Here is a 26121-nt window from a genome sequence, read left to right on the forward strand (position 1 = left end):
TTTTTAGAGCAGTTTTAGGTTTGCAGAAAATTGTGGCAGAGAGTTCTCGTAGATAATTTCCTCTAGTTTAACGTCTATGAATGTGGCACATTTGTTACACTGGAACCACTGTTAAGTCATTACTAACTGAAGTCCGTAGTTTACATTAGGGTTCACTATGTGTTGTACGTTCTATGGGTTTTGACAAATGCATAACGTCACATATCCATCCCAGAACCAGACAGGGTAGTTTCACTGCCCTGAAAATCCCATGTGCTCCACCTCCTCAGTCCTTCCCTTCTTCCTGCTGAACGCCTGGCAACCACTGATCTTTTTATGGTTTCCATAATTTTGCCTTTTCCAGAATGTCATACAGTTGGAATCATACATTATATAGCCTTTTCAGACTGGCTTCTTTTTAAAAATTTTTTAATTGAAGTAAATGTACAATATTATGCTACAGGTACAATATAGTGATTCACAATTTTTAAAAGTTATACTCCATTTATCATTAATAAAACATTTGCTATATTCCCTGCATTGTATAGTATATCCCTGTAGCTTATTTTATATACATAATAGTTTGTACTTCTTAATCCCCAACCCTGTCTAGCCCCTCCCCCTTCCCTCTCCCAACTGGTAACCACTAGTTTGTTCTCTATATCTGAGTCTGCTGCTGCTTTTTAAAAAAATTTTTAAATTAATTAATTATTTATTTTATTTTTGGCTGCATTGGGTCTTCGTTGCTGCACGCAGGCTTTCTGTAGTTGCGGCGAGTGGGGGCTACTCTTCATTGCGGTGCATGGGCTTCTCATAGCGGTGGCTTCTCTTTGTTGCAGAGCATGGGGTCTAGGCACGTGAGCTTCAGTAGTTGTGGCACACAGGCTTAGTTGCTCCGCGGCATGTGGAATCTTCCCGGACCAGGGATTGAACACATGTCCCCTGCATTGGCAGGTGGATTCTTAACCACTGCACCACCAGGGAAGTCCCTGCTTTTTTAAAATATTACTAGTTTGTTGTATTTTTTTAGTCCACATATAAGTGATATCATACAGTCTTTGCCTTTCTCTGACTTATTTCACTTAGCATAATGCCCTCCAAGTACACTCATGTTGCTGAAAATGGCAAAATTTCATTTTTTATGGCTTAGTATTCCATTGTGTGTGTGTGTGTGTGTGTATACACCATATCTTCTTTATCCATTTGTCTGTTGTTGGACACTTAGGTTACTTCCATATCTTGGCAATTGTAAATAATACTGCTATGAACATTGGGGTGCAAGTATCTTTTTGAATGAGTGTTTTTGCTTTTTGCAGATATATACCTAGGAGTGGAATTCCTGGGTCATATGGTAGTTCTATTTCTAGATTTTTGAGGAACCTCCATACTGTTTTCCACAGCGGCTGTACCAATTTACATTCCCACCAACAGTGTATGAAGGTTCCCTTTTCTCCACATCCTTGCCAATATTTGTTATTTGTGTTCTTTTTGATGATAGCCATTCTGACAGGTGTGAGGTGACATCTCATTGTGGTTTTGATTTGCATTTCCCCTATGATTAGCAATGTTGAGCATCTTTTCATGTGCCTGTTGGCCATCTGCATTTCCTCTTTGGAAAAATGTCTATTCAGTTCTTCTGCCCACTTTTACAGTCTTTTTTTTTTTTTAATTAATTAATTTATTTATTTATGGCTGTGTTGGGTCTTCGTTTCTGTGCGAGGGCTTTCTCTAGTTGCGGCAAGCGGGGGCCACTCATCATTGCGGTGCGCGGGCCTCTCACTATTGCGGCCTCTCGTGTTGTGGAGCACAGGCTCCAGACGCGCAGGCTAAGTAGTTGTGGCTCACAGGCCTAGTTGCTCCGTGGCGTGTGGGATCTTCCCAGACCAGGGCTCGAACCCGTGTCCCCTGCATTGGCAGGCAGATTCTCAACCACTGCGCCACCAGGGAAGCCCTGCCCACTTTTTAATTGGGTTGTTTATTTTTTGATATTGAGTTGTATGAGCTGTTTCTATATTTTGGATATTAACCCCTTATTGATCATATCATTTGCAAATATTTTCTCTCATTCAGTAGGTTGTCTTTTTGTCAATGGTTTCCTTTGCTATGCAGAAGCTTTTAAATTTAATTAGGTACCATTTGTTTTTGCTTTTATTTCCTTTGCTTTAGGAGATAGATCTGAAAAAATATTGCTACAATTTATGTCAAAGAGCATTCTGCCTATGTTTTCCTCTAGGAGTTTTATGGTTTCTGGTCTTACATTTAGGTCTTTAATCCATTTTGAGTTTATTTTTGTATATGGTTTTAGAGAATGTTCTAATTTCATTCTTTTACATGTAGCCATCCAGTTTTCCCGGCACCACTTATTGAAGAGACTGTCTTTTTGCCATTGTATATTTTTGCCTCATTTGTCATAGACTAATTGACCATAAGTGTATGGGTTTATTTCTGAGCTTTCTATCCTGTTCCATTGATCTATGTGTCCGTTTTTTGTGCCAGTACCGTTCTCTTTTGATGACTGTAGCTTTTTTTCCTAATTGATTTCTCTTGTTTCTTTTTACTTTTTAAAAAATATTTATTTATTTATTTTTCTGCGCCAGGTCTTAGTTGCTGCATGCAGGATCTTCGTTGCAGCATGAGGGCTCTTTTAGTTACGGCATGCAGGTTCTTAGTTGCAGCATGCAGGATCTAGTTCCCTGACCAGGGATCGAACCTGGGCCTCCTGCACTGGGAGCATGGAGCCTTAACCACTGGACCACCAGGGAAGTCCCAATAACTGTAGCTTTGTAGTATAGTCTGAAGTCAGGGAGCGTGATTCCTCCAGCACCGTTCTTCTTTCTCAAGATGGTTTTGGCTATTTGGGGTCTTTTGTGTTTCCATCCAAATTTTAAAACTATTTGTTCTATTTCTGTGAAAAATGCTATTGGTATTTTTTTTTAATTTATTTATCATTTATTTATTATTTATTTTTGGCTGTGTTGGGTCTTCGTTTCTGTGCGAGGGCTTTCTCTAGTTGCGGCAAGCGGGGACCACTCTTCATCGTGATGCGCGGGCCTCTTACTGTCGCAGCCTCTCTTGCTGCGGAGCACAGGCTCCAGACGCGCAGGCTCAGTAATTGTGGCTCACGGGCCTAGTTGCTCTGCGGCATGTGGGATCTTCCCAGTCCAGGGCTCGAACCCATGTCCCCTGCATTGGCAGGCAGATTCTCAACCACTGCGCCACCAGGGAAGCCCGCTATTGGTATTTTTTTAAGAGATAAATTTTATTTATTTATTTATTTGGTTGCACCGGGTCTTAGTTGTAGCACGTGGGCTCCTTAGTTGTGGCATGTGAACTCTTAGTTGCAGCATGCATGTGGGATCTAGTTCCTTGAGCAGGGATCGAAGCCAGGCCCCCTGCATTAGGAGTGGGGAGTCTTAACCACTGAGCCACCAGGGAAGTCCTGCTATTGGTATTTTGATAGGGATTGCATTTAATCTATAGATTGCCTTGGGTAGTATAGTCATTTTAACGATATTGATTCTTCAATCCAAGAACACAGTATATCTTTCCATCTGTTTTTGTCGTCTTCAATTTCTTTCATCAGCATCTTATAGTTTTCAGAGTACAAGTCTTTTGCCTCCTTAGGTAGGTAGGTTTATTCCTACATATTTTAGTCTTTTTGATGTGATGGAACTGGCTTCTTTTTTTTATTGAAGTATAGTTGATTTACAATGTTAGTTTCAGGTGTATAGCATAGTGATTCAGTATTTTTACAGGTTATACTCCATTAAAAGTTATTACAAGATAATGGCTATAATTCCCTGTGTACAATATATCCTTGTTGCTTATCTATCTTATACATAGTAGCTTGTATCTCTTTTTTTTTAAATTTATTTATTTATGGCTGTGTTGGGTCTTCATTTCTGTGTGAGGGCTCTCTCTAGTTGTGGCAAGCAGGGGCCACTCTTCATCGCGGTGCGCGGGCCTTTCACTGTCGTGGCCTCTCTTGTTGCGGAGCACAGGCTCCAGACGCGCAGGCTCAGCAGTTGTGGCTCACGGGCCCAGTTGCTCCGCGGCATGTGGGATCTTCCCAGACCAGGGCTCAAACCCGTGTCTCCTGCATTAGCAGGCAGATTCTCAACCACTGCGCCACCAGGGAAGCCCTAGCTTGTATCTCTTAATCCTCACCCCTAACTTGCCCCTCACCTTCCCTCTCCCCTCTGGTAACCATTAGCTTGTTTTCTGTATCTTTTTTTTTTCTGTATCTTTGAGTCTGTTTCTATTTTGCTATGTACATTCATTTGTATTTTTTATATTCCACATATGCAGTATTTGTCTTTCTCTGTCTGACTTACTTCAGTAGGCATAATATTCTCTAGGTCCAACCATGTTGCTGCAAATGGCAGAAGTTCGTTCCTTTTTATTGCTGAGTAATATTTCATTGTGTATATATACCACATCTTCTTTATCTATTTTTCTGTTGATGGCCTCTTGGGTTGCTTTCATATCTTGGCTATTAGACTGGCTTCTTTCACTTAGCAATATGCATTTAAGCCTCAAAGTGTTCTTCAAAAAATAATTCTTAGCTTTAAACAGAAAGACTAGAAATTAGCAAGGTATGTGTGCAAACCAAGAACCTAGGAAAAAATTCAGCCAAAGAAACCCAAGAAAAAAGATGAAAGAAATAAAAATATTATTCAAATTAATGCAATAAAAAAGGCCTAATTAGTAGTGACTAGTAGGGCAACCACAATACTTGGCTAAGTATGGCTTTTCAGTTATAAGCTTACCAATATTTGTATTCTTTATTCTTTAACATATAATTCTCAGATGCGGTTTATTAACCAATAGGACATGAGAAATTGCCATTAAATTTGTGTTTAGATAGATTTTTTTTAAATTGATAGTGATTTCAAATTTGTTGCCGTTTTCTCAGGGAATATGGCTGCTGAAACAGGTTCTGTTTCAGAGAACTGGAAGCAGAGACACAGATTATAAATTCTCTTCTTGGGTACAGAGGGGAAGGCAGGGGAGCCTTGGTATTTATATTGACTCAAACTCAGGCAGCTTCACCACTTATTGTTATATTATCTAGACTCAAATCATGAGGAATAAAAGGACGTCGTCAATCAGGACCTCAGACTCTGGGTCAGTCAGCAAGTGTCTCCCTTCAAGTAAAGAACATAGTATACATATTTGGGGTTGTATTAATTTAACGTGAAGGAACTATCTGAAAAGGCTCATCAACACTAAACAGCACTAAAATTTTACAAATCAGGACCTAATTGTCTCTTGGTTCCCACATTCTCCTATCAAAGCTCAGGGCAGTGGGGCAGCAGAGCACATGGTTTTCAGGATGGAAAACACCATTGTTTACTCAGCAGTCTGAGCCCTGGTGGAAGTCTCTGCAGTTAGACACATGAAGGAGAGTGGAGGTGTGTTTAAAAAAAAAAAAAAAAGCTACAGATGCAGTTGGAAGCATAGGGTATCCTCTGGATTTGAGATAAATTAAAATAGCAAAAGTAGAAAAGTATACTAGCATTGAAAGATATTTAATGGTTGACTTGGAAAAGGCCAGGCATCTTACCTTTTCCCTCCTACCTCTATACCCAGACTTGAGTACCATTTATTGTCAGGCTGTTGGTGGTGTTTTTTTTCGCCTTTCACTGAATTTCTCGCACCGTTTAAGTGCCTCAGCATTTTGTTTATTTTATTTTGTCCCTTTCCTTTATAATTCCAATTCTAGACTCCTGAAACTGGCTTTTGAAGCCTCTAGAATTTGACCTGACCATTGGTAACAATTTATCTTATTTCCCTAATATGTTCCCTAAAATCCAGGCAAAGCAGTCTCTTTGTGGAAACTATAGCTGTTATTTCCATGCCTAAAAATTCTACTTCCAGTTTTTCCTGGGTTATTCTTTCTGTCCTCTGACTTTCCAGTCCTTGTCATCATTCCCTGATCTCTCCTAAAGTTCCACACCTTTAATGAAAACTTTCTTGGCTAACCCTCTCCTCTATGAAGGCATCCCCTTTGGCTCACCAGTAGCACTGAGAGACTGGGGTACAGAAATGAGCCTTTCGCTGTGGACTGTCTCAATATTCTGTAAGGACTGCATTGTTCTTCTCTATAATACTGTATGGAGCTTGGGAACAGGGATTAGAACACAAAATTTTGCTTCTCCCGAGAAAGGCTCCCTGCAAATTGACATCACAAAACCAAGCACTCATTCTGGCTGGCCAGCAGGATGGTACACCTGCTTCTGACATGTTTGCTTTCACACTTTATAGATTGTTAAATCCTCTAAGTATCTGTTTATTAATCAGCTGTGCGCCATAAACAGAGCAAAGGCTCTGGTTTTTCAGAACCGTTTCTCTCAATTTGTTTTGGAAAAACTTAAGAAAACAATTGAAATGCTGTTGCTGCCAGTTTAGGATTTTACCAAGTGTGTGTGAGGTTTATTTTATTTTATTTTTTTAAAAATATTTATTTGGCCGCACCAGGTCTTAGTTGCAGCTTGCAGGATCTAGTTCCCTGACCAGGGATCAAACCCGGGCCCCTGCATTGGGAGCACGGAGTCTTAACCACTGGACCACCAGGGAAGTCCCGTAAGCTTTTTTTTACATCGGCAGTTTTAGGCCTCAAATATTTTTGTGGCACCAGATTTGTCCCTAGACTTTTATTCTTCTACCAATTACAGGATTTGGGTAGGTAAGATTTTTAACTGAGATAAGATTCAGATAATATAAAATTTATCATTTTAACCATTTTTAAAGTATACAATTCAGTGGCTTTTGACACATTCACAATGTTCTGCAGCCATCATCACTGTCTAGTTCCAGAACATTTTTATTACCCCGAAAGGCAGCCCTTTATCACTAATAGAGAAGTTACTCCCTATTTCCCCCTTCTCCTTAGCCCCTGGCAACCACTAATTTGCCTTCTGTCTCTTTGGATTGGCTTATTCTGGATATTTCATATAAATGGAATGTGTGCGTGTTTGTGTGTGTGTTTTAACCGTCATTCTATGAACGTGGTGTATTGTATTGATGGATTTTCCTGTGCTGAACCAGGAAACCACTCCGTCATAGTGTAAAATCCTTTTAACATGCTGCTGGATTTGGTTGCTAGCATTTTGTTGGGGGTTTTTCCATCTATGTCAATAAAGGATATTGGTCTGTAGTTTTCTCGTGTTGTCTCTGTCAGACTTTGCTATCAGGGTAATACTGGCCTCACAGAATGAATTAGGAAGAGGTTTTGTAAGATTTTGAGAAGAAATGGTGTAAAATCTTTAAATGGTAGAAGTCGCCAGCGAAGCCATCTGATTCCGGGCTTTACTTTGTTGGAAGGTTTTTGATTACTGACTCAATCGCCTTATTCGTATTGGTCTGTTCAGATTTCCTATTTATACAGGATTAAGGGTTTGTATGTTTCAAGCTATCTGTTCATCTAGGTTAACTAATTTGTTGACACAGTAATTCACGGCATGCTCTTATAATCCTTTTCGGTTCTGTAAAGTCATTAGTAACGGCCCACTTTAATTTCTAATTTTAGTCATTTGAGGCTCCTGTCTTTTTGTCTTGGTCAGTCTCGCTAAAAGTTTGTCGGTGTTATTGCTCTTTTCAAAGAAACTTTTGGTTTCATTGATTTGTCTCTATTAATTTCTATTGTCTATGTTAATTTCCACTCTAATCTTTGTTCTTTTATCCTTGCTTCAAGTTTGAGTTTGCCCTTTTTCTAGTTTCCTAAGATCAAAGCTTAGGTTCATGATTTGAGATCTTCCTTTTTATTTTTTAATTTTTAAAATCTATTTATTTTTGGCTGCATTGGGTCTTCGTTGCTGCATGCAGGCTTTCCCTACTTGTGGCGAGTGGGGGCTACTATTTGTTGTGGCACACGGGCTCAGTAGTTGTGGCTCGCAGGCTCAGTAGTTGCAGCGCGAGGGCTTAGTTGCTCCGTGGCATGTGGGATCTTCCCTGACCAGGGCTCAAACCCGTGTCCCCTGCATTGGCAGGCAGATTCTTAACCACTGCGCCACCAGGGAAGCCCCTAGATCTTCCTTCTTTTTAAACGTAGGCCTTTATAGCTATAAATTTCCTGAGCACTACTTTTGCTGTTCTCCATAAGTTTCGGTGTGTTTTCATTTCATTCATCTCAAAGCAATTTTAAATTGAATAGTCATTGGTTTCCTTTTAATCTAAATTAATTTTGACAAAAATAAAAAAATTAATTTTGATCTTTTAGTTTTTAGAGTGGAATCAACCAGAAGGCAATGGTGTAAGGGAAATAATTTTCCAGCATTGCTAATATAAACTCAAATTTTAGATTCCTTTTTTTCACTTTTAACATTTTTTGGAGTATAACAGGCTCTGCTGTTTACAAGGTTGAGTTGAAAAATTATCTGCCCCCTCTGTGTTTTAAAATTCCCATGGTTCCCCATTTGATTTTAGCTGTCATAATCAGACAGAAAGCATCAGAAAACTTCTTCCTTGCACCTGTGGTGGAAACCTTAGCAGCAGGCATTCATTGCTCCATTCAAAGCATTTTCGTTTCCCTTGCGATTTCTTCTTTCACCCATTGGTTGTTTGCAAGTGTGTTGTTTCCACACATCTGTGGAACTTCCAGTTTTCCTTGTTACTGATTTCTAGTTTCATTTTATTGTGGTCAGAGAAGATACCTGGTATGATTTCAATCTTTTAATATTTACTGAGATCTTTTCTATGGCCCTACATATTTTGGAGAATATTCCTCATGCACTGGAGAAGCATGTGTATTCCACTGTTGTTGGGTGGAGTGTTCTGTGCATGTCTGTTGGGTCTAGTTGGTTTATAGTAATGCTCAAGTCCTCTGTTTCCTTATTGATCTTCTGTCTAGTTTCTCCATCCATTATTTAAGGGGCATTGAAATCTTCAATTATTATTGTAGAACTATTCCTCCCTCCAATTCTGTTAATTTTCTGCTTCATATGTTGCGGGGCACTGTTATTAGGTGTGTATGTAATTGTTACATTTCTTGATGGATTAACCCTTTTATCAACATAGAATGTCATTGTCTGTTGAAACAATTTTTGACTTGAAGTCCAATATTGTGATATTAGTATAGCTGCCTCACCTCTGTTTTGGTTATTATTTGCATGGAATATCCTTTTTTCCATTCATTCACTTTCAACCTGTTTGTCCCGTTGGATCTAAAGTGAGTATCTTTGAGATAGCATATAGTTGGATCATGTGTTTTTTAACCTATTCTGCTGGTGTCCCTTTTAATTGGAGAGCTTAATCCATTTTATTCAAAGTAATTACTGATAAGAATGGACATACTTTTGCAACTGTGGTATTTTCTGTATAGCTTATATAAGTTTTGTTCCCCAATTCATCCAATACTGCCTTCTTTTCTGTTTAATTTTTTCAAGTGTATCATTTTGATTTTTTTCTCAAAATATAAATTCTGTATATTTCTGTATATACATATTTACATATGTACAGCATATACTTCTGTATATTTTTTCTAGTTTTCTTCAAAATTACCCTGGAGATTACAATTATCATCTTAATTTTCTAACAATCTAGTTTGAATTAATGCCAACTTAATTTCAATAGCATATAAAAATTATTCTATACAATTCCATCCCATCTTCTGTTGTGTTGTCACAACTTACATCTTTATACATTACGTGCTCATTAACAGGTTTATGATTATTGTTTATTCCTTTGTCTTTTAAATCACATATGAGAAAGAAAGTTACAAGCCAAAAATATAATACTGACTTCATACTTAACTATGCAGCTACCTTTACTGGCATTATTATTATCATTTTGTATGGCTTGAAGTTACTATTCCAGTGTCCTTTCGTTCCAGCCTTGAGCATTTCTTGTAGGTCATGTCTATTAGTTATGAACTCCCTCAAACCTTCTTAGAATGTCTTAACTTCTCTACTTTTGCCAGACATAGAATTCTTGGTTGACCTTTTTTTTCTTTCAAGCACATTAAATATACCATCCTGCTGCCTTCTGGCATCCATGGTGTCTAATCTGTCAATCTTACTGAGGATCTCTTGTACATGGCATGTCTCTTTCCATGCTTTCAAGATTCTCTCTTTTGACAGTCTGACCATGTGTCCTGGTGTAGACTGTGAAGTTGAGCTGGGCATATGCCATCAGTTCCTTGACAAGTGCCCGGTACTGCCCCCTGGGAGTGACTCTCATGGCTTTTGTGTCTGCACTGTTATTCTTCCTTTTCCCTAAGAAATGGCCTGTTTACAGATCAGTGTGTTTCTCAGCCTGCCTCCCTGCCCATATAAAGGTAGGCATTTTTCTCTATCCTTTTCAGACTAAGCTGGTGTTTCTATTTCAAATGTCTTGGGTTTCCTATGCCTCTTACTGAATTTCACTCCATTAGATGAAACCAAACCTACAAACCTTTTCAAGTCAGGCCCCTCTCTGGTTTGGGTTGAGTGTAGGGTGCCGTGGGATGATACCCTTAAAACTCATAGAAACCATTTTGTGGAGTTGGTAGGGTCTAGGAGCCGCACACTGAAATCTTCTGAAGTCTTAAAGGTTTTCATAGCTGCAACCTTGAGATGATCCTTACCTTAAAGGCCACTTGTTTAGAGCAGAACCACTGTGGATGGGAACACAATGAAGGAGGTATGGTTAAGAATCTTCAAATATGATTAAATATCTTTTCACTATGATAAATAGCCTTGTGGTTGGAGAACTACTAAGTTCTAACTCTTGAGGGTGTGTGGCTAAGGGACCTTAGACCAGTTACTGGATGGTTGGCGTGAGGGCTGGGCATGGGGTGGAGTGCCGAGGAGCACAACTGGAAGTTCTAACCCTGATGTTACAGGGCTGATTGGGGAATGTGGCTTCAAGTCTTACTCCTGTTACCGAAGGGCTTAGGAGGGCACCTGCTTACAGGCTGTCTCATTATCAGAACACCATGTTCTTGGTGATCTGAATGGGTGTGACTGGAGACCCAAGGTTGTCATAGCCGGAGGACCAGGCTCTGAGACTGGAGTGCTGGGGACAATATATTGTCAAGGGGGCCCCAAGACATGAGGACTAGGGACTAAAGCCTGAAAAAAAGCAATAAAGGTAGTTAGGGGATGATTCAGCAAAGGCAACAATGTAGATGTTTCAGAGCCAGGAGGAGAGGGGCAAGAAAGGGGGCTGCAGATGAGAGGAATGGCTAGGGGAAGCCATATTTCCTGGAAGATTCCCTCCCCTCACCTGAATCCCCTGAATACAGTCCCCAGATTCTCTCCCTATACAGGTGACCAGACTTTCCCAATAAATACGGAGTGACTCAGTTCTTATGTCTTACAAGGAATTGAATTTTTATGGAATAGTGGACTCAGCAGCTCAAGATTTCCGTAACACTCCTTATTCCCTATCTTCATAGAGGAGTGAATGAGGTACACAGCCAAGGTTTGTAAAGAAGCAGTTTATTAGAACAAAAAACCACAAAACATGAAGACTTAGCATGGAGGAAGTAAACGAAGTCAAACGTCCTTTGACCACTTACGGAATGCGTTTCATGAAAGTGTAAGATGTTTGATTATTCAGTCCTCGCCACCATCTTCACTCTCAAAGCGAGTGTAAGGGGTCAGAAGATTGCTCTGAGTAGGCCTCAGGGTCAGACTGAAGTCGCAGTTTGTGGTGGGCGGACTTCATCCTCCTGTGTCTGCTGAGGTGAGACTTCTGGCTAAAGCCTTGTCCACACGTCTTGCACACATAAGGCTTCTTGCCCTGGTGTGTCATCTGATGTAAGATGAGGTGTGACTTTTGGGGAAAGCCTTGGCCACACTCTCTGAATAAACAGGGCTTCTCTTCCAAGTGTACCCATTTGTGCGTGATTAAAGCTGACTTATTGCTAAAGCCGAGTCCACACTGCTTGCACGTGTAAGGCTTTTCCCTCGAGTGTTTCCGCCTGTGCCGGATGAGACCTGCCTGATGACTGAAGCCTCGCCCACACTCCCTGCACACGTACGGCTTTTCCCCTGAGTGTGTCCTCTGGTGTGCAACGAGGTTTGACTTCTGGCTGAAGCCTCGCCCGCACTCCTCACACACCATGGGCTTTTCCCCTGAGTGTGTCCTCTGGTGTCTGATGAGGTTTGACTGCTGGCTGAAGCCTCGCCCACAGTCCTTACACACAATGGGCTTATCCCCTGAGTGTATGTTCTGGTGTCTGTTGAGGTGTGACTTGAGACTGAAGCCTCGCCCACACACCCCACACACGTAAGGCTTCTCCCCAGTGTGTGTCCGCCTGTGTGAGATGAGGGTTGAATTCTGGCTGAAGCTGTGCCCACACACGCCACACACATAAGGCTTCTCCTTGGAGTGTGTCCTCTGGTGGTTGACAAGGGTGGTTCTCTGCCTGAAGCACCGCCCACACTCCTTGCAGGCATAAGGCTTCTCCCCGGAGTGTGTCCTCTGGTGTGAGATGAGGTTCGACCTGTCGCTGAAGCCCAGTCCACAGTCGCTGCACACGATGGTCTTCTCTTCCAAGTGCGTCCTCTGGTGTCTGACGACAGCTGACTTCTGGCTGAAGCCTTTCCCACATTCCTGGCACACGTAGGGCTTCTCCCCAGAGTGTGTCCGCTGGTGTATGATGAGGTTTGACTTCTGGCTGAAGCCTCGCCCGCACTCGCTGCACATGTAAGGCTTCTCGCCTGAGTGTGTCCTCTCGTGTATGATGAGTGTCGACTTCCGGTTAAAGCCTCGCCCACACTCCCTGCACACGATGGGCTTCTCCCCCGAGTGTGCCTTCTGGTGTCTGGCAAGGCTTTTCTTTAGGCTAAAGCCCTTCTCACACACCGCGCACACATACGGCTTCTCCCCTGAGTGTATCCTCTGGTGACTGAGCAGGTTTGTCATCTTGCTGAAGCCCAGTCCACACTCCCCACAGTTGACTGTGCCAAATCCTAAGACTTCTATCCTCTTCAACAGTCTGTCTGTTTCCTCGGGGTTCCCCGTCTGAGCTGGGCTGGCCGCTACCTCCACGCCTTGGATGCCATCCCCAGCGCTGACCGGCTGCCGCTGGGGTGGCGGCCTGGGGAATGCACCTGAAGTCCTTTTCTTTGTCCTTCCAAACAAAGGCTGGGTGCTTTCTCTCTCCTGACCTTCTGTGTTATCGTTCCAGGGACTTCCATCAGAGGCTTGCTGCTGCTGCTGGTCCCCAGGGCACGGATCTCCTGGCCGGACAGGCTCTTCTGCACACCAGCACGTGAAGATCCAGGGAGGGGGACTACACAGCGTGTGCTGCATGTGGAACTGCTGACTGGAGAAGTCCGGAGGGCGGAAGGGACCGAGGTGGAGTTCTGGCTTTGGTTCTGCTGCAGAGAGAGGAGCATGAGTCAGAACTGAGACCAGAGGCAGCTGGAGCAGTTCTGCCTCATCTGATGTTAAGACTTGATTCCCTGTTCTTCCAAATGCTTAGAACTTATGGGCTACCTGGCAAGACTTCCTTCACAGGACCTGCTACATTTACCTCCTAACGCCCAGCCACCACAGTGATAGAAACTGGGCCCAAATGGTATTCTATGACAGAGAGATCTAACCACAGACCCTCGTGGAAGGGTCTTTGTCTCCCCTGTTTCCCTAGGAGAATGGGGTGGAAGGAGAGCAGCCATTCAGACTGGAGGACCCCTGGTGGAGGAGGCAGCATAGTCACGGTTAAAGAGATCACGAGCGAAAACACCTGAACTGGAGTGTCCCGCCTCACTAACAAATACTCATTAGAGGATTACTTTGTACCAGAATTTCTACAAGGCAGTAGGCTTTCAGCAATAAACAACACAAACATAGTCTAGGCCCCCCAGTGACGGGTGCCCCTGACCAATTCAAGCCCTGTTAACTTCCGTAATTAATCTAAATAAAAATTTCCCCAGGGGGAGGAACCAAGATGGCAGAGTAGAAGGACGTGCTCTCACTCCCTCTTGTGAGAACACCAGAATCACAGCTAGCTGCTGGACAATCATCGACAGGAAGACACTGGAACTCACCAAAAAAGATACCCCACATCCAAAGACAAAGGAGAAGCCACAATGAGACGGTAGGAGGGGTGCAATCACAGTAAAATCAAATCCCATAACTGGTGGGTGGGTGACTCACAGACTGGAGAACACTTATACCACAGAAGTCCACCCACTGGAGTGAAGGTTCTGAGCCCCACGTCAGGCTTCCCAACCTGGGGGTCCGGCAATGGGAGGAGGAATTCCCAGAGAATCAGACTTTGAAGGCTAGTAGGAATTGATTGCAGGACTTCGACAGTACTGGGGGAAACAGAGACTCCACTCTTGGAGGGCACACACAAAGTAGTGTGCGCACTGGGACCCAGGGGAAGGAGCAGTGACCCCAGGGGAGACTGAACCAGACCTACCTACTAGTGTTGGAGGGTCTCCTGCAGAGGCAGGGGGTGGCTGTGGCTCACCGTGGGGACAAGGACACTGGCAGCAGAAGTTCTGGGAAGTACTCCTTGGCGTGAGCCCTCCCAGAGTCTGCCATTAGCCCCAGCAAAGAGCCCAGGTAGGCTCCAGTGTTGGGTTGCCTCAGGCCAAACAACCAACAGGGAGGGAACCCAGCCCCACCCATCAGCAGTCAAGTGGATTAAAGTTTTACTGAGCTCTGCCCACCAGAGCAACAGACAACTCTACCCACCACCAGTCCCTCCCATCAAGCCTCTTAGACAGCCTCATCCACCAGAGGGCAGACAGCAGAAGCAAGAACTACAATCCTGCAGCCTGTGGGAAAAAAAAAAAACCACATTCACAGAAAGATAGACAAGATGAAAAGGCACAGGGCTACGTACCAGATGAAGGAACAAGATAAAACCCTAGAAAAACAACTAAATGAAGTGGAGATAGGAAACCTTCCAGAAAAAGAATTCAGAATAATGATAGTGAAGATGATCCAGGACCTCGGAAAAAGAATGGAGGCAAAGATTGAGAAGATGCAAGAAATGTTTAACAAAGACCTAGAAGAATTAAAGAACAAACAAACAAACAGAGATGAACAATACAATAACTGAACTGAAAACTACACTAGAAGGAATCAATGGCAGAATAACTGAGGCAGAAGAATGGATAAGTGACCTGGGAGACAGAATGGTGGAATTCACTGCTGCAGAACAGAATAAAGAAAAAAGAATGAAAAGAAATGAAGACAGCCTAAGAGACCTCTGGGACAACATTAAATGCAACAACATTCACATTATAGGGATCCCAGAAGGAGAAGAGAGAGAGAAAGGACCAGAGAAAATATTTGAAGAGATTATAGTCGAAAACTTCCCTAACATGGGAAAGGAAATAGCCACCCAAGTCCAGGAAGCGCAGCGAGTCCCATACAGGATAAACCCAAGGAGAAACACGCTGAGACACACAGTAATCAAATTGGCAAAAATTAAAGACAAAAATTATTGAAAGCAGCAAGGGAAAAATGAAAAATAACATACAAGGGAACTCCCATAAGGTTAACAGCTGATTTCTCAGCAGAAACTCTACAAGCCAGAAGGGAGTGGCATGATATACTTAAAGTGATGAAAGGGAAGAACCTACAACCAAGATCACTCTACCTGGCAAGGATCTCATTCAGATTCAATGGAGAAATCAATAGCTTTACAGACAAGCAAAAGCTAAGAGAATTCAGCACCACCAAACCAGCTCTACAACAAATGCTAAAGGAACTTCTCTAAGTGGAAAACACAAGAGAAGAAAAGGACCTACCAAAACAACTAAGAAAATGGTCACAGGAACATACATATCGATAATTACCTTAAACGTGAATGGATTAAATGCTCCAACCAAAAGACAAAGGCTTGCTGAATGGATACAAAAACAAGACCTATATATATGCTGTCTACAAGAGACCCACTTCAGACCTAGGGACACATACAGACTGAAAGTGAGGGGATGGAAAAAGATATTCCATGCAAATGGAAATCAAAAGAAAGCTGGAGTAGCTATACTCATATCAGATAAAATAGACTTTAAAATAAAGAATGTTACAAGAGACAAGGAAGGAAACTACATAATGATCAAGGGATCAATCCACGAAGACATAACAATTATAAATATATATGCACCCAACACAGGAGCACCTCAATACATAAGGCAACTGCTAACAGCTATAAAAGAGGAAATCAACAGTAACACAATAATAGTGCGGGACTTTAACACCTCACTTACACCAATGGACAGATCATCCAAAATGAAAACAAATAAGGAAACAGAAGCTTTAAATGACACAGTAGACCAGATGGATTTAATTGATATTTATAGGACATTCCATCCAAAAACAGCAGATTACACTTTCTTCTCAAGTGTGCACGGAACATTCTCCAGGATAGATCACATCTTGGGTCACAAATCAAGCCTCAGTAAATTTAAGAAAATTGAAATCATATCAAGCATCTTTTCTGACCACAATGCTATGATATTAGAAATGAATTACAGGGAAAAAAACGTAAAAAACACAAACACATGGAGGCTAAACAATACGTTACTAAATAACCAAGAGATCACTCAAGAAATCAAAAAGGAAATCAAAAAATACCTAGAGACAAATGACAACGAAAACATGACAATCTAAAACCTATGGGATGCAGCAAAAGCAGTTCTAAGAGGGAAGTTTATAGCTATACAAGCCTACCTCAAGAAACAAGAAAAATCTCAAATAAACAATCTAACCTTACACCTAAAGGAACTAGAGAAAGAAGAACAAACAAAACCCAAAGTTAGCAGAAGGAAAAAAATCATAAAGATCAGAGCAGAAATAAATGAAATAGAAACAAAGAAAACAATAGCAAAGATCAATAAAACTAAAAGCTGGTTCTTTGAGAAGATAAACAAAATTGATAAACCATTAGCCAGACTCATCAAGAAAAAGAGGGAGAGGACTCAAATCAATAAAATTAGAAATGAAAAAGGAGAAGTTACAACAGACACCGCAGAAATACAAAGCATCCTAAGAGACTACTACAAGCAACTTTATGCCAATAAAATGGACAACCTGGAAGAAATGGACAAATTCTTAGAAAGGTATAACCTTCCAAGACTGAACCAGGAAGAAACAGAAAATATGAACAGACCAATCACAAGTAATGAAACTGAAACTGTGATTAAAAATCTTCCAACAAACGTCCAGGACCAATGGCTTCACAGGTGAATTCTATCAAACACTCAGAGAAGAGCTAACACCCACCCTTCTCAAACTCTTCCAAAAAATTGCAGAGGAAGGAACACTCCCAAACTCATTCCATGAGGCCACCATCACCCTGATACCAAAACCAAAGATACTACAAAAAAAAAAAAAAAATTACAGACCAATATCACTGATGAATATAGATGCAAAAATGCTCAACAAAATACTAGCAAACAGAATCCAACAACACTTTAAAAGGATCATACACCATGATCAAGTGGGATTTATCCCAGGAATGCAAGGATTCTTCAATATATGCAAATCAATCAATGTGATACACTATATTAACAAATTCAAGAATAAAAACCATATGATCATCTCAATAGATGCAGAAAAAGCTTTTGACAAAATTCAACACCCATTTATGGTAAAAACTCTCCAGAAAGTGGGCATAGAGGGAACCTACCTCAACATAATAAAGGCCATATACAACAAACCCACAGCAAACATCATTCTCATTGGTGAAAAACTGAAAGCATTACCTCTAAGATCAGGAACAAGACAAGGATGTCCACTCTCACCACTATTATTCAACATAGTTTTGGAAGTCCTAACCACGGCAATCAGAGAAGAAAAAGAAATAAAAGGAATCCAAATTGGAAAAGAAGAAGTAAAGCTGTCACTGTTTGCAGATACTATACATAGAGAATCCTAAAAATGCCACCAGAAAACTACTAGAGCTAATCAATGAATTTGGTAAAGTTTCAGGATACAAAATTAATGCACAGAAATCTCTGGCATTCCTATACACTAATGATGAAAAATCTGAAAGAGAAATTATGGAAACACTCCCATTTACCATTGCAACAAAAAGAATATACCTAGGAATAAACCTACCTAGGGAGACAAAAGACCTGTGTGCAGAAAACTATAAGACACTGTTGAAAGAAATTAAAGATGATACCAACAGATGGAGAGATATACCATGTTCTTGGATTGGAAGAATCAATATTGTGGAAATGACTACACTACCCAAAGCAATCTACAGATTCAATGCAATCCCTATCAAATTACCAATGGCATTTTTTACGGAACTAGAACAAATCATCTTAAAATTTGTATGGCGACACAAAAGACCCGACTAGCCAAAGCAGTCTTGAAGGAGAAAAAACGGAGCTGGAGGAATCAGACTTCCTGACTTCATACTATACTACAAAGCTACAGTAATGAAGACAATATGGTACTGGCACAAAAACAGAAACACAGATCAACGGAACAAGATAGAAAGCCCAGAGATAAACCCACGCACCTATGGTCAACTAATCTATGACAAAGGAGGCAAAGATATACAATGGAGAAAAGACAGTCTCTTCAATAAGTGGTGCTGGGAAAACTGGACAGCTATATGTAAAACAATGAAATTAGAACACTCCCTAACACCATACACAAAAATAAACTCAAAATGGATTCAAGACCTAAATGTAAGACTGGACACTATAAAACTCTTAGAGGGAAACATTGGAAGAAGACTCTTTGACATAAATCACAGCAAGATCTTTTTTGATCCACCTCCTAGAGTAATGGAAATAAAAACAAAAATAAACAAATGGAACCTAATGAAACTTCAAAGCTTTTGCACAGCAAAGGAAACCATAAACAAGACCAAAAGACAACCCTCAGAATGGGAGAAAATATTTGCAAATGAAGCAACTGACAAAGGATTAATCTCCAAGATTTACAAGCAGCTCATGCAGCTCAGTAACAAAAAAACAAACAACCCAATCCAAAAATGGGCAGAAGACCTAAATAGACATTTCTCCAAAGAAGATATACAGATTGCCAACAGACACATGAAAGAATGCTCAACATCATTAATCATTAGAGAAATGCAAATCAAAACTACAATGAGGTATCATCTCACACCTGTCAGAATGGCCATCATCAAAAAATCTAGAAGCAATAAATGCTGGAGAGGGTGTGGAGAAAAGGGAACACTCTTGCACTGTTGGTGGGAATGTAACTTGATACAGCCACTATGGAGAACAGTATGGAGGTTCCTTAAAAAACTAAAAATAGAACTACCATATGACCCAGCAATCCCACTACTGGGCATATACCCTGAGAAAACCATAATTCAAAAAGAGTCATGTACCAAAATGTTCATTGCAGCTCTATTTACAATAGCCAGGACATGGAAGCAACCTAAGTGTCCATCGACAGATGAATGGATAAAGAAGATGTGGCACATATATACAATGGAATATTACTCAGCCATAAAAGGAAACGAAATTGAGTTATTTGTAGTGAGGTGGATGGACCTAGAGTCTGTCATACAGAGTGAAGTAAGTCAGAAAGAGAAAAACAGATACCGTATGCTAACGTATGGAATCTAAGAAAAAAAAAAAAGTCATGAAGGACCTAGTGGCAAGACAGGAATAAAGACACAGACCTACTAAAGAATGGACTTGAGGATATGGGGAGGGGGAAGGGTAAGCTGTGACAAAGTGAGAGAGTGGCATGGACATATATACACTACCAAACGTAAAACAGATAGCTAGTGGGAAGCAACCGCATAGCACAGGGAGATAAGCTCAGTGCTTTGTGACCATCTAGAGGGGTGGGAAAGGGAGGGTGAGTGGGAGGGAGGGAGACGCAAGAGGGAAGAGATATGGGAACATATGTATATGTATAACTGATTCACTTAGTTATAAAGCAGAAACTAACACACCATTGTAAAGCAATTATACTCCAATAAAGATGTTAAAAAAAATAAATAAATAAATAAAAATGTATCCACTAAGTATCTGAGTTATTCTGCTAAAGAAGGTAAAGGAAAATTTGCTCTTCATTAATGAACAGTTAGGAAATATTATCATGAAAATGGAAAATTATAATAAAAGTAAATGGAAATGACAAAACTGAAAAAATACCATATCTAAAATGAACAATTCACTGGCCAGAACTTAGTAGCATATTGGAGATGACAGATCAACAGAAATCAATCTGAAGAACAGAGAGGGAAGAAAAAAAAAAAAAAAAAAAACAGGCTCAACAACCTGTGGGACAATGTAAAAAGGACTAATACACAAGTAACTGTAGTCCCCAAAAGGGGGAGAGAAGGGAACAGAAAAAAACCATGACAGAATAATGCCCAAAAATTGACCAAATTTGGCTCTAGCCATAAATTTATAGATTCAAAAATCTCAGCAAGCCCTAAGCAGGGAAAATACAAAGAAAAGCATGTTTCCTCAGTTATGTCACAGTCAAAGAGCTGAACACCAAACACATACAGAAAACTCTGAAAGCAGCCAGAGGTTTAAAAAGAAAAGTAACAAAAAAACCAAGGTAATAATTGTGTAAATGACAGCTGATTTCTCATCAGAAATAGTAGAGGCCAGAACAGGGGAACAGTATCTTTAACGTGGTGAAAAACTAAACCAATGTAGAATTCTATATCCAGTGAGAATATCCTTCGAGAATGAAGATGAAATACACATTCAGAAAAACAAAATTTAAATGAATACACTGCCACCTGTACTACAAGAAATGCTAGACAACGAAAATGCTATCAGGTAGAAACTCAAATCTTCAGGAAAATAATGAAGAGCACAGAAAATGGTAAATTATCTGGATGAGTATAAAAACATTTTTTCTTTTGATTAAAAAATAAATACATATGAGTGTTTAAAACATATTTTAACATTGTATTAGGGAGTTTAGAAAGTATAGAGGTGCAGTACAAATGACAACTATAGAATAAAACCAAGTGGGGAAAAAGGTTTAATTTGAAGTGTGCAATTGCACTGTTCTTACATTTTACTTAAAGTGGTATCCAGAATAAGTAGAAAAGGAAAAGTGAAGGCTGTATATTGTAATCCCTTTGAGCAGGGGTCAGCAAACTTTTTCTTAAATGGCCAAATAGTAACTAGTTCAGGCTTTGAGGGCTAAGAGACAAAATTGAGGATTATATAGGTACTTACATAACCATTTAAAGTTTCACCCTCCTGGGTGAAATCCATTCTTAAAATTTTTTTAGAATTCCATTTCAATTTCCCAATTGGCTTTTTATAGCCTTCCTTCCTCCCATTGGGCTTGCCTTTTTTCTTTAGCTCACTCAGTTTTACTTCCACATTCTAGCTTGATCTTTTAAAAATATAGTAACAAGAGCAAGAAGCCTATGAATGTGGGAGAGAACTGAGTGAGGCAGAGAGGGCAAAAAGGGAAAGCTCGAGTGCAGATGAAGGGCTGGAAGGTCACACGGCGGGCAGCACACAGGGTGGCCCTGGGGCCAGCACAACAGCCTCCCTCCCCAGCACCTGAGCGAGGCCTTCTCGCCCCCAACCCCCTGAGCTGCCCAGTGTTCCCCACTCACCCGGGCCAGTGGCCGGTGGGCATTTTCTCTCTTCTCTCCAGGTTTCCTTCCCTTGCTCCAGCTGGGTGATGAGTTTTGGTTTAGAAAATGGAATCCCTGCTCATAGGAAAAGAAAACAAAATGGCTGTAGGTTACAGGCTCAAAAGCCAGTTCCTGAACTCAGAGCCACACCGGGTGGGGAATTTCAAAAGGTGGTGGGAAAGACCTGGGAGTGGGGAGCTCTCTGCAGGGGAGGGGAAACCAGGATGACAGCTCACTGACCCTACTCCAACCTGGGGAGAGAACAACTCCCTCATTTAAAAGAAGATAGTAACTAGGAAGACATGTCATGCTTACCCAAGAGACTGGGAGAAAAGGCCTAGAAATGCAGATTATCACATACACAACACACAGACACACACACACCTCTACACATTTCAATTCTACAAAATCAGACCTTCTCTGGGGAAAGAGGGAACAGAGTGTCTCTGCTTTTGAGTCCAACCCAAAGGCAAAGTCAGAAAGCAAGATAGCTGCTTCAAGCACAGCCTAAAAAGTACCCAGCAGCTGGGATATGGGTCCTGAGAGATGCCAGGCTTACCCAGCGAGACCAGGTTGCTGTAGTTCTCCAGCATCACCTCCCGGTACAGGGACCTCTGATCAGGGCTCAGCAGCATCCACTCCTCCTGGGTGAAATCCACAGCCACATCTCTGAATGCCATGTGTGCCTGTAACACAGAATACAGCCCTGCTCACCCAGGAGCCAGCCTTGCCCAGGACTCAGGGTAAGGGGCAGGCAGAAGGCTGCCCGGGGGGAGGTAGGTGAGATATCTAGACTTTGTCTTTGACCCTGGTGCCCTGTGTTCCAAGACTTTTAACCCGTGTCACCATCCGGGCAGTGGCACTTAACCTACACATTCGAGATACTGAATGGGCTGTTTTGGAGAATACCTACAAAAAAATGGAGTCTTTAACTTTCGGGAACGTTAAATCTAGGCTGAGGGAAGAGCAAACAACATAAAAATTAAATAACAGTAAAGCAACAGACCTTAAGAATTTAAAAGAATAGTCTGAACAATGTTGTTTTTTTTTTTTTTTTTTTTTAACAATGTTGTTTTTTTCTTTTAAGCTTTGATTCTTTTATTTATTTATTTTTGGCCACGATGGGTCTTTGTTGCTGCACATGGGCTTTCTCTAGTTGCGGCAAGCGGGGGCTACTCTTTGCGGTGTGTGGGCTTCTCATTGGGTGGCTTCTCCTGTGGCGGAGCACAGGCTCTAGGCATGCGGGCTTCAGTAGTTGTGGCACGCGGGCTCAGCAGTTGTGGCTCACGAGCTCTAGAGCACAGGCTCAGTAGTTGTGGCGCATGGGCTGAGTTGCTCCACGGCATGTGGGATCTTCCCGGACCAAGGCTCAGACCCACATCCCCTGCATTGGCAGGCGGATTCGTAACCACTGTGCCACCAGGGAAGCCCTGAACAATGGTTTTAATGTTGAAGCATCAGAATGAAGTTAGCACAATTCAACTATGGCAAAGACCAAATACAGCTCTGTCCTTCCCTTCAATCCCATGGCCCCTTTGGCCTTCCCTGGCCTGAGAGGCACAAGCAGCGAGTGGTAAAGAGCACGAACTTGAACCCTACTGCCTTGGTTTGGGGCCCACCCCACCATCAACCAGCACCTCTGTTTTCTCACTTACGAAATGTGGGTAACAGTCCATTAAACTTCCCGTCCCACACTGTGGATGCTCAGCGTGGACGTTCTTGGCTACTCGGTCTACAAATTCATCTCTACGTGCCATTCTCATCCGCCTGCCCCATTTTACTATCTTTACCTCAACACTATTTCAAAATGGAGAGTGCACTGGAATACAGACATCAGGAAAGGTTTCATGAGAGGCCCAGGAACTTGGTCTTGAGGGAAGGGCAGGAATCAAGGGAAGAGGAAGGTGCCAGGTATTCCTGATGAGGCATGTGGGGAGCAAAGCAGAGGACACTGTGGGCCAAGAAAGAGAGAGAGCCTGAATCATGGGAAGCAGGACCACTTGGGAGGAATAAAAGGCACCTAGTGGTAGAATACAGAATAGGTCGAGTGTAGTAGCAGCCTGTAGGTTTTAAATTTTTATTGTAAAATATACAGAAACATTTTACTACTTTTACCATTTTTAAGTGCGTATTTCAGTACATTAAGTATGCTGACACTGTTTTACAACCACCACCACTTTCCATCTCCAGAACTTGTTCATCATCCCATGCTGAAACTCTGTAACCATTAAACCATGACTCCCTCTTTCTCACAAACCCTGGTAACCAACCATCATTTTACTTTGTCTCCACGTATTCAATATTTGGCTAGTCTGTTTATCACAAATAAGTGGAATCATACAGTATTTGTCCTTTTGTGCTGGCTTATTTCATTTAGCATAATGACTTCAAGTGTCAGCCATGTACTCCAAAGAAGACATACAGATGGCCAAGAGGCACATGAAAAGATGCTCCACATCATTAATTATTAGAGAAATGCAAATCAAAACTACAATGAGATATCACCTCACACTAGTAACCATCAAAAAGTCTACAAACAATAAATGCTGGAGAGGGTGTGGAGAAAAAGGAGCCTTCCCACAGTGTTGGTGGGAATGCAAATTGGTGCAGCCACTGTGGCAAACAGTATGGAGGTTCCTTAAAAAACGAAAGATAGAGCTACTATATGATCCAGCAATCCCACTCCTGGGCACATATCCAGAGAAAACCATGGTTTGAAAGGATACATGTACACCAGTGTCCACTGCAGCGCTGTTTACAATAGCCAAGACATGGAAGCAACCTAAATGTCCATCAACAGATGAATGGATAAAGACGACGTGGTACATATATACAATGGAATATTACTCAGCCATAAAAAAGAATGAAATAATGCCATCTGCAGCAGCGTGGATGGACCTGGAGTGATGCAAGTCAGACAGAGAAAGACAAATATCATATGATTTTGCTTATATGCAGAATCTTAAAAAAAAATGACACAAATGAACTTATTTACATAACAGAAACAGACTCACAGACTTAGAAAACAAAGATGGTTACCAAAAGGGAAAGGTGGGGAGGAGGGATAAATTGGGAGTTTGAGATTGACATATACATACTACTGTATTTAAAACAGATAACCAACAAGGACCTACTGTATAGCACAGGGACCTCTGCTCAATATTCTGTAACAACCTAAATGGGAAAAGGATTTGAAAAAGAATAGATACATGTATATGTATAACTGAATCACTGTGCTGTACACCAGAAACACAACATTGTGAACTATACTACAATATAAAATAAAAATTAAAAAAAAAAAGTTTCAGCCATGTAGAAGCATGTACTCAGAATTTCCTTTCTTTTTAAGGCTAAAAAATACTCTACTGTATGTATATACCATTCCTCCACTGACGGACATGGGGTTTGTATCCACCTTTTAGCTATTGTGAATAATACTACCATACAAATTGCTTTCAGTTCTTTGGGGTATATAACCAGAAGTTGAATTGCTGAATCAAATGGTAATTCTATGTTCAGTTTCTTCAGGAACCACTGTACTGTTTTCCACAGGAGCCACACCATTTTATATCTCCACTAGCAATGTAAAAGGATTCTAGTATCCCTACATCCTTAACAACACTTGCTGCTCTCTGAGTTTTTGGTAATAGCCATCATGTGAAATGTATAAAATGATCTCTCATTGTGGTATTTACATTTCCCTAACGATTAGTGACAGTAAGCATCTTTTTATGTGCTTATTTGCTATCTGTATATCTTCCTGGCAAAAACGTCTATTCAAGTCCTTTGACGGTTCTTGAATTGGGGTGTTTGGTTTTTGTTGTTGTTGTTTTCTGAGATCTTTATATATTCTGGATATTAATTACTTATCAGATATATGACTTGCAAATATACACTCTTTAACGCACAAAAGTTTTTAACCTTGATGAAGTCCCATTTATCTATTTTTTCTTTTGTTGCCTGGGCTTTTGGTGTTATTACCCAACAAATCATAACTAAATCCAACTTCATGAAGCTTTTCCTCAATGTTTTCTTCTAAGAGTTTTACAGTTTTAGCTCTTACCTTTTTAGGTCTTTGATCCATTTTGAGTTAATTTTCATTCTCTTCCATGTGGGTATAAGTTTTCCCAGCACCGTCTATTGAATAGACTGTCCTTTCCACATGGAATGGTCTTGGTAGTGTTGTTGAAAATCACCTGATCATACATCTGTGATTAAGTTCTGAGCTCTCTGTTGCTGCTCTCAAGATTCTCTGTTGCCTTTGGCTTGATTATAATGTATCTTGGTGTGGGTCTCTTTTAAGAGGTTATCCTACTTAGAGTTCATTAAGCTTCTTGGTTCCTTTTCATGTTTTCTATCTCTTTATTGACATTTCCATTTTGTTTTTACATTGTTTTCTTGACCTCGTTCATGTTTTCCATTAGCTCTGACAGCTGTCTTAAAGTCTTTTGTCTAGTAAGTCCACCATCTGGCCTCTACTGGGGGTCATTTCTATTGATTTATTTTTTAACCTCAGAATGGGCTATACTGTCCTGTTTCTCTGTATGCCTTGTGATTTTTTTGTTATTGAAAATGGGATATCTGAATCTTATAGTATGGCAACTCTGGAACTCAGATTCCCCAGATTTGCTTGG

General features: G+C 41.0%; 1 protein-coding gene and 1 long non-coding RNA gene across 12 annotated transcripts in view; both read right to left on the minus strand.

Moving 5' to 3' along the window:
* Positions 1 to 2545: 2545 nt before the first annotated feature.
* LOC309644939 lies at positions 2546 to 6249 on the minus strand. Its single transcript, XR_014254668.1, has 2 exons — positions 3199 to 6249; positions 2546 to 2884 (listed from the first exon to the last, which is right to left on the minus strand). It is a non-coding gene; the product is annotated as an uncharacterized lncRNA (long non-coding RNA).
* Positions 6250 to 11383: 5134 nt separating this feature from the next.
* Positions 11384 to 26121, minus strand: part of ZNF133 (zinc finger protein 133) — a 28246-nt gene continuing 13508 nt past the window's right edge. For 3 of the 11 annotated variants that reach the window (XM_082431671.1, XM_082431675.1, XM_082431674.1), the window contains 3 exons: positions 22047 to 22173; positions 21467 to 21562; positions 11384 to 13289 (listed from right to left, as the gene is read on the minus strand). In XM_082431671.1, coding sequence (XP_082287797.1) covers positions 11542 to 13289; positions 21467 to 21562; positions 22047 to 22173 — 1971 coding nt within the window. In that variant the 3' untranslated portion in view covers positions 11384 to 11541. The other 8 variants (XM_082431677.1, XM_082431676.1, XM_082431673.1 and 5 more) reach the window with 7 other exon arrangements.

Source organism: Balaenoptera physalus, assembly GCF_965194825.1.
Source record: "Balaenoptera physalus genome assembly, chromosome: 16".
Lineage (NCBI taxonomy): Eukaryota > Metazoa > Chordata > Mammalia > Artiodactyla > Balaenopteridae > Balaenoptera > Balaenoptera physalus.